At 36.5% G+C, this 9,541-nt stretch overlaps 1 protein-coding gene across 2 annotated transcripts; it reads right to left on the reverse strand.

Moving 5' to 3' along the window:
* Positions 1-16: 16 nt before the first annotated feature.
* odf2a (outer dense fiber of sperm tails 2a) lies at positions 17-9,183 on the reverse strand. Of its 2 annotated transcripts, none has more exons than XM_052588955.1 (19): positions 8,621-9,183; positions 7,644-7,763; positions 7,418-7,489; positions 7,084-7,257; positions 6,069-6,256; positions 5,844-5,982; positions 5,620-5,751; positions 5,458-5,532; positions 5,289-5,360; positions 5,077-5,193; positions 4,731-4,916; positions 3,961-4,070; positions 3,733-3,868; positions 3,454-3,564; positions 3,021-3,284; positions 1,973-2,073; positions 1,444-1,606; positions 1,231-1,356; positions 17-1,148 (listed from the first exon to the last, which is right to left on the reverse strand). In XM_052588955.1, exons 1-19 carry the CDS (start codon positions 8,621-8,623, stop codon positions 975-977), a joined length of 2,463 nt encoding a protein of 820 aa, XP_052444915.1. In that variant the 5' UTR covers positions 8,624-9,183; the 3' UTR covers positions 17-974. The 2 variants fall into 2 exon arrangements, with proteins under 2 accessions (XP_052444915.1, XP_052444914.1); XM_052588954.1 differs by having other exon boundaries at positions 7,385-7,489; positions 8,621-9,182.
* Between the last annotated feature and the right edge of the window lie 358 nt (positions 9,184-9,541).

Below are 9,541 nucleotides of genomic sequence, written 5' to 3' on the forward strand. Positions count from 1 at the left end.
ATAGTCCACACAGCAATTTTCAAAATACTTATACATATAATTTACACTTTATATGTATACAAAATATTCTTACCAATTAAAAAATACACGTACTATTGCATTTTACATAAGCAACAGTGAACACAAGACAGGTCATGAGTAAAATAAAAGACAAAAAAAGTGCAAGTTTAACTTTACACAAAAAGAATAATGGTTACAGTAATTTAAATGTATAGCACCAACGGACATTTTACTACAGAAATTCTATGCTGTCAGTCTACTGACAACAACAATGTAACATTGAATAAAAAGATGTTTCTGCATTGTTACGATATAGATATATTCACATAATGACCCTGCTATAATTAAAAACAACTTTGGCTGAAAAATAAAATGATAAATCCTGAGTTTGTTGTCATTTTGTCTCTTAAACCAACTCGAGTACTATGCTAATACAAATTTTAAAAGGTGATGGTGATGTTTTAAATGGTATTTTATGGATATGAGATTACTAATTCCAAGATCTTACTGTACTTTATACAACCATCATTATACAGTATATAATGCTATTATTTAAACTGACAATTACATACTGCAACAACAAAGCAATGTGTATGTGTTAAATACAAGTATACAAGCAAAAGCTTGATATCCAAATTATTGTAAGCATAGTACAATTGTCATTTTAAAATATAAATTAAAGGTCAAATTTCTGCAAGAAGAAGATAATATCTTGAACTCTCTTTATTGGATAATGGCCACCTTGAGACGGCAAAATGACACAATCTGTATATGAATTTTCATTCTAGGATGGATATGTCATACTAAAAAGAGATCCTTCTTGGTACTCGCCAGTAGCACGTAAAATGAACATGTTAAATTAATAATCCTTCAAGAGTAAAGTACAAAGCACAGCAAAGTCAAGAGGTCATCAGTAGTGACCAATTACATGCCAGTCCATGTAAGGGAAGTCTAAAAAGACACCTGAAAGAGCTTCAGATTGGTGAAGGTGTGCAGAAAGAAGATCCAGTGGGAGCAGGATCTCCAAACACATTGACGTAAGAAGATTTGAGGAACTGGACATAGTTCTGGAGGCTGCGGTTTGTGCTGTCAGACTGCTCCAGTCTGTCCTTGACATCTTGTAAACGGCTCTGGTACCTCCGCTCAGCCTGTAAGACAGTAAAGGTAGTTTTGACAATTTTTTGACAAAAATATCGAACAGAATTTCATATATGGAGGATTTTCGCTGACCTCCTCTTTGGCTCGTCGTAACTGGTTGAGCTCAGTTGTTGCTCTGCTTAGTTGAGTTTCTAAGTCAACAATTTTGGACTGTGTGACACGCTCTTTAGAGGCTGCTCGCTCCCTGGTCTGGGTAACCTGTTAATCAACAGGGTATCTTAAAAAAAAACCGAGCAATGCAAATGATTAAATCCATGTGTTTTTCAAGATTGTAGTGGTACAGACCTGCTGGCGAGCATCGTTCAGGGCCTCCTCCAGCTGTCGAGTCAGAATACTGCACTCTCGAGACTTTTCTTCCAGACGCACCTGGTTGCTATGAATTGTTTCTTCACGTTTTGAAATTACCTGAATGAGGTCTCGATTCTGGGAGTTGGCCTCCTCTAGCTTCCTGTTGACAACAGAAGATAAAATGAAACCCAAAAATAAAAACCGCAAGTCATTCCAAACATGTACGATTATTTTAAGCAATGCATGCCATTTTTAATGCCATTACTTTATGAATTTTGCTCTATGTTTTTAAGACCAAAATAAATTTCTTTTAAAGAATGTTAGGCACCAAACAACATTTGAGCCCATGAACAAGAACTACATTAATTAAAATATATTTTTATTTTCAACGGAAGAAAGAAATTCCTCCAGTTTGTGAATTACATGAGAGAATGTTGACAAAATTTTAATTTCTGGTTGAACTATCCCTATAAAACATGAAACACATTTGAATTAATAACAGAAAATCTGTGACAAGGTGACAGACCGTTCAAGGCCCTCCACTTTGTGCTGAAGCTGCTTGTTTTCTTCTTGCAGCAACATGTTCTTGTGTCTCAACATTTCTGCCAGACTTCCCTGTTGCTCCGCCTAAACACAAACCACCAAAACAAATACAATTCTTTCACTAAAAACATAATATATGTAATACTGGAGATCATTAAAAATAAAACGTCCTTTTACAGTTTGTGTTTGCTTTTGTTTTAATCGGAAAAATTAAAAAGTACAGTAAAAATCCCCAATTAACTCAAATTGGCCATATTATACCCTTTCTTAAAATTTTATTTTACCCCACTAATGTTCATAGTCAAAGTTTCTTGCATCAGAATCTTCATCATTTAGATTTTCCACACTGTTCTTTAAAACCGACCCTCGTCTTGCTAATGTATCTTTAACACTTCAATATGTAAATTTTACAACCTTTGTTAGGAACTGCTAACCTATTTGCATATTAAATAGGACATAGCCCGCCAAGTTGCTGAACACTGAATAGCCATTGATATGGTAAATGTTGGTAGTCACATGTTCACAGAAGTGTTGTTAACACTAAAGAGCTTTGCAGCTTTTTTTGCTAAGGCATTTGTGTTCAACCAGTTTATCTGCATGTTTTCAACATTAAATGCAGAAATACCTATTTCAAGGACTTATACTTAATAAAATTATACTTCCCTTATGCTTTAGGGAAGTCGTGGCCTAATGGTTAGAGGGTTGGACTCCCAATCAAAGGGTTGTGGGTTCTAGTCTTGGGCCGGATGGAATTGTGGGTGGGGGGAGTGCATGTACAGTTCTCTCTCCACCTTCAATACCACGACTTAGGTGCCCTTGAGCAAGGCATCGAACCCCTAACTGCTCCCCGGGCGCCGCTGCATAAATGGCTGCCCACTGCTCCGGGTGTGTGCTCACAGTGTGTGTGTGTTCACTGCTCTGTGTGTGTGCATTTCGGATGGGTTAAATGCAGAGCACAAATTCTGAGTATGGGTCACCATACTTGGCTGAATGTCACTTCACTAACTTTTTTTTTTTTTTTTTTAACACACCTTGATGCGTAGCTCTGCGAGGGAGGTGCCAAGCTCTGTGTTTCTTCTCTCTTGCAAGCGCTCTTTCTCATGAGCTTCCTGCAACTGGAGTTCAGCGTGTCTCAGAGCTTCAGGAAGTGGCTCCAGCTCTGCCAAACGACCTTGAAGCTGCCTCCTGACCTTCTGGATCTCCTGATCTATCTCGTCTCTTACAGCCTGGGATTCACTTTCAGCCACCTGCAGACGTGCAGAATACTCATCTGCTTCGGCGCGGGTCTTCTGAACCTACATTCATGAGAAACAAAAAAAAGTCCCCAAAACGTTCACAATATTAGTGTATTTTTAATCAAAATAAATGAAAATAATTAACATAATTCCAAACGTTGGTTTAGAAGAGTATTATCTGGAATTCATAATTGTGATTAATGAGTATGTTAGAGTATTATGATCACACCTGGGCTTTATAGCTGTCCACCAAGCTCTCATACTGTTTCACTGAAACTTTGACCTGCTGGACCTCAGACTGGGACAACGTCAACTTCTCTTCCAAGGCAGACAATGTGGCCTGCACAAGCACAACAATTCAGCTTTCATTTATCATATTTATTATAAAGGCATAAGGAGGGATTATGGATAAAATGTGACTGGTGCTCATTTGTAAAAAAAAAACAAAAACAAAAAAAAACAAAAAACAAATTGGTGACTTGGACATTGCAACTGCAATGGGACAAACCTTAAGGCTCTGGTTCTCCAGGCGTATAGTAGTGCTCTCTGTAGTGAACTCATGAAGGCGATCTAAAATGCCATCTCTCTCTGCTCGGGCTTTCTCTTCCTGCCCATGCAACTGTTCCGTAAGGTCTGTAATACGGCTAAAGGAACACATAAGAATGGTTTGCATGGCTTTCTGGGATGCAGGATTATGATTTGCATTATAACACGGAGGACACAAATCACCACTGACCTGTTCAACAATGTGATCTCCATCTCTAGCTGTCCTTTTTCCTTCATCTCATTTGCGTGGCGACTGCTCCAATTCTCTGCGGCTGAAACAGCATCTGCCAACTGGGCTTCCTGTAAAGATAATTTGATCATTTTATATCATATACTGGCATTGAAAAATCTACACTAACATGAAAAAGTTTGGGGTCAGTTACATTTTTTTTTGCTCACAGATGCTGCATTTATTTGCTAGTAAATGCAGTTAAAAAAATATATTATTGTAAAATATTAATGCAATTTAAAATAAGTGTTTTCTATTTTATTATATTGTAAAATGGCAAAGCTGAATTTTCAGCATCATTACTCCAGTCTTCAGTGTCACCTGATCCTTCACAAATTAACCGAATATGCCGATTTGCTGAAGAAACATTAATATTATCAATGTTAAAAACAGCTGTGTTGCTTCATATTTTTTTGTGTAACCCATGATATTTCCAGGATTTGTTGATTAATAGAAAGTTCAAAAGAACAGAATAAAAATGTTATATTATAATCTCACATCAGTCACTTTTGATCAATTTAATGTGGTCTTGCTGAATAAAACGAACTGTCCCCAAACATTACTGTATATAGTAAGCCATCCATTTCCAGAGTCATTCCACAGGATTTATATGAGATGCGAATTACTGAGCTGTTTTTTTCAACAGCATAATACTTCTTGAAACATTTATTGTAGCAAACTGATATTTAAGAACATGGGTAAGCAGTGCACATTAAGCTCATTCAACTCACTATCTCCAAGAGCTGGGCACTGAGCTGTCCCACAGTATCTTCACTGCGTTGTGCCCGCTGTTTCTGTGCCCGTGTGGCTTTTTTCAGGGCCTCCTTATCAGCCTCCACTTGCTGTCTGAGGTCACGCAACTGATTCTGCAGGTGATCTACCTCCCCCTGCTGCTGGCTGATGGATCGCTCTAGATTCTGAACCAAATTAACACACTTTCATACATTCATAATATACCACATATACTTGATTCTATCAAGTTATTCAGCTATCAACTAGACATGTCAAGTAGAATAAACACTATAACATGACAGTGGCACATGCCATTAAGTTGTTAGCCAATGCTGTATGCATTACCCTGATCTGCACATTGAGACGGTTATTTTCTGCCTCTTTATTGCGAAGCTGACCCTGCAGATGTGCTCGAGTCGACTCCAAGACTTTGGACAGTTCAGTGGTGGTCTTTGCACTGTCCTGTTAAAATGGAAATTTATAAAGGTTCACAAATAATTGTCAGTGTCGTGTCTAAAAAAAAAAAAAAAAAAAAAATGCTTAAAAATACAGTTTACCTTTTCACTTTCTAACATGGAAGTGAGCTGGTTAATCTCTCTGTCTTTGTCCTGAAGCTTTACAAGAATACGCTGGAATACAGAAAGGAGTTAATGGTTATAAAATATAAATAAATCGAAAAAACACCCGTTTACAGTGCAACATGCTTTACACAAACATAACACAAACCGAATTTTCTGCTTCCACATCAGAAAGTTTTTTCAGAAGCACGTCTTTCTGCTCTAATAGTCTTAGTGATTCCATCTGTTATAACACAAAGTAGTATAGAAAGGTGTTTTAAGTACATTAAAATGAAGTTGTTCAATAATATTATTTTGTGCAGAGCAGTACTTCTCGACTATGCTGTTCTCTCAGAAGATGTCTGAGGGCTCTGTTCGTGCTCTCAAAAGTCTCCAGCTTCTGCAGCAAGAGCTCTTTCTGTCGGGTCAAGATTGTTGAATCGGATCCGGACATCTTTTTCTCCTGGACAAAGGTATGAAAATTTCTTTCAAGATATAGTTTCACATTTTTACAAAAACCAATCAGAGATGTTTTGGAAGGTGTATTCTGCTCACACTCGGACTCCTGGACATATGGCTGACTGTTTCACGGAGGGCCGACACCTGCTTGGCGGCTGCACTGCTGTCCATCTCTGCTTCCAGCAGTTTCCTGAGGAGAACATCTTTGTCTGGCTGCAAACTGTCTCTCTCTAATCTAGACAAGAAGAAATGGTGCAAACTGAATTTTAAATTTGTTATACATAATAGCAAAATGTTAAAATGTCAACAATTTCATCATACCTCCCAAGATCATTCCCCTCCAGCATTTTTTCCATAGACTCCCGTAGGCGGGAGTTCTCCTGCTCGGTGGCCTCCAGCTCCCGGGTGACCTCTGCAAGCTCCTCCTCCTGCTCAGCGATGACGCGCTGTGATGCGCTCAATCTCTCCGACTGACGCTCTAGCAGCTGCTCCTTCTTACGAAGCTCTACCTGCAAACAGACATCACACACTTTTATTTATTTATTTATGTGTGAAACACTATTCTATTTACTATATAAATGTGTGTGAGTGCAAAATAATCATATTATAATTTATTGAAATGTACGTATATATATATATATATATATATATATATATATATATATATATATATATATATATATATATATATATATATATATATATATATAAAAATACATTACACTTTAAAAAAAAAAAAATTAAAATAAAAAACGGTGCATTCAGGCTATCAATTTTTACCTATCATGTGTTCCCAGGGAATTTTACATTTTTACATTTATTTATTTAAGAAGTAGACAGTTATTCAGTAAGGATGCATTAAATTGATCACAAATGACAGTAATGGTTTCCACAAAAATATTAAGAAGTACAACTGGTGTCAACATTGATGATGATGATAAATATTAGATTCATATGATTTCTGAAGTATCATGTTACACTGAATACAGGAAGAATGGCTGCTGAAAATTCAGCTTTGACATGCTATATTAAAATAGAAAACAGTTATTGTAATAACATTTCACAATATTACTATTTTTACTGTATTTTTTTAACGAATAAATGCAGCCTTGAGTGACAGTTAGAAACTTCATCCATAATCTTTAATGATAGTGTTAAATCATAACCACAAAAAAATATATCTTTTAGACCTAAAACTATAGTGTATATGTGGTGTATTTGTTATTAATTAGTGGATGAATATTTTCTGGGATATAATTTTGGTGAAAAAAAAAATGAATGACAATAAAATTGCCTTTGAAAAATGTCTCTATTTCTCCAATCTCTTATTTCTCACCTCATTTTTCAGAGAGCTGACCTCTGTCATAAGGCTGTCGATCTTCCTCTCGTACTGATTGATGCGTCCATGCAGTGCCTCTTCTTCATCCGTGGAGAGATCTTCTATTCGGAGAGGAGACTGGGAACGTTCTGGTTCCTGTGGAGGTGTTATCTCCAGACGATGAGATGGCCCCTAAAATATACATAAATATCAAAACATCTAAAACAACAAAAAAACGTTTCTTTCATGCAAAGTGTGTAATATTTTACACAAATTGTGCACAAGCACAAAGGGAATTTATCTGTAATATTTAATTGACCTCCCACTTATATGAAGTCTCTCGTGTTGAGACCTTGCCAGGTGGGATCCATGGGACCCTCGTCTTCACCTTAGCCGTAGGATGCAAGCTACTTTTAGTTTTAACCTGGAACATAAAAGACATAAATGATGAGTGATGGGTTTTTATTTCTCAGAAGCATTTATAGAACTGAAGCTCCACACCTCTATAGACATTTCTTTATTCTTGTGTAATGATCATTGTAATTATATATTTAATGGTATTTTGAGGATGGTTATACCTGGGCTGTCTTTGTAGGGCTGCATTTTGTGCTCTTCTTCACATGCACGTGCACAGGTGTGGTCTCGTTGACATGCACGTGCAGAGGTGGGGAAGAAGAGCTTGTTCTCATTGATTTTCTCTGCAAAAAAGATAAATATCAATAAATAGGCATTCATAAATTAATTTTATAAAAACATCCAGATTGTACGACTGCTAGAACCAAGAAACATACAATCCTGTATATCATGTAATGCATGGTCATGATTAATATACATGTTCTACATCACTGATATTAATAAGTAGGTGGCATGTAATATTTGACATCTCTTAAAAATGGGATGTCTGATGATCTAACAAATAAATTAAAAATGCATTATAAATAAAAAGGTATAAAAACATATATGTGCGCACACACATACATTTTAGTATTTTAAATTAAAATAAAAATGCATCCAGTCATAACCACACACTAACTACACAAGTTATGTACCGGTCTGTGTTTATGGATCAGGGAACACATGTCTGAAGGATCATTTTACTGGTCTTACATCTTCAGGTCATGTTTCAGAGGACAGTGCTCAAGACTATCAGAGGTAAACCGAGACCACCACAACAGACCCTCCTACAAATTATGACTTACATCTTGCTTAACGTAAAGGTTACATCAAATTCTCTATATCCAAGAACATGTATGTTCATAACCATATACCACCATTACATCACAAATGGACTCAGAAGTGAATGAAAGCCAAATAGGACACTGAGCTGCAAGCTAATAGGCAATTAACCTCCAGAGGAAGCTGAAACGAGCTTTTACGACACATAAACACAAAGACACATAAACAGAAATGACACAGAAATCATGAGTAAGACAGAGAAACTGCAAATATAGCAGGAGAATGGTCCATTAATCAGTAGAAGTATGGTTTGAAGATGTCTACAATACAAAGTCGTTAAAACATGAAGCGAAACTTATTTATTTGCACACAATCTTACCATGCGAAATTACAAACATTCAAGCGTCGATACGGATAAAATGTATATAAAAATAGTTGCGAACTACTTCAGCTTTCTTTTCATCCCAGTGTCCCGAAACCCCTTTCTTCCGGTGGGTAATCGGTCTTTCATTTGATTGGCTGATTCAAAAGGTTTCGTTGCAAGTGCGTGATCGTGATTGGAGGAAATCGCCTGACCTTGGTCAACGTTGTCTAGTACGTGGTCTATAGCAACGGTGTCCCTAGAAACCAAGCCTAACAAAAGCCCAAGCTTCAGTTGTTGTCAAGAATACAAACAAAAGCGTAGAATCTCTGTTTAACGACACCCAAGCGATGATCTTTGTTCGACCAGAAACTATAAACAAGTTGTGGAAATGCTATCTATTATTTTGGTTCAGCATCGGTTTGGTGAGCCATGTGACAAAAACCGGAAGCTAACAATACAAATTTTCTATCTAGTAGATTGTGTTTTATTAACATCTACACCTACCCCAACCATAAACCTACCCTTACAATAATTCAAAAATAGTTATTAACGTTGTACAGTGTGAGAAAATTTACGCTATATTGACATGCGCATGCCCAGTAGTTTTGTGGTAACGTTATGCCTTCTGAAAACGTCAAGAAGCCTAAAAACCGCGAAGCTTTCAAAATAAAATCGTCAATAAATAAATAAATTGGATATATTACAAGTGTAATCTGTTTGTTTAAACCAACCAATTTTAACGTTAAGATTATAAGTACGTTTCACAGTAAAAAAAAAAAAAAAACACATCTAGTTTTTTTTACTATAATGTTTTCCACAATATAAATAATGACAATTTCACATCTTTGGCATCAACAAAATCAAAGTTGCTCTTTTTATACAGTGTATGGGTTTGCTGTAGATCTTGACTGGATTCTTGTGGATGCAGTTTCAAAA

The sequence above is a fragment of the Carassius gibelio genome, chromosome B21 (genome assembly GCF_023724105.1).
Source record: "Carassius gibelio isolate Cgi1373 ecotype wild population from Czech Republic chromosome B21, carGib1.2-hapl.c, whole genome shotgun sequence".
In the NCBI taxonomy this organism is placed as follows: Eukaryota; Metazoa; Chordata; class Actinopteri; order Cypriniformes; family Cyprinidae; genus Carassius; species Carassius gibelio.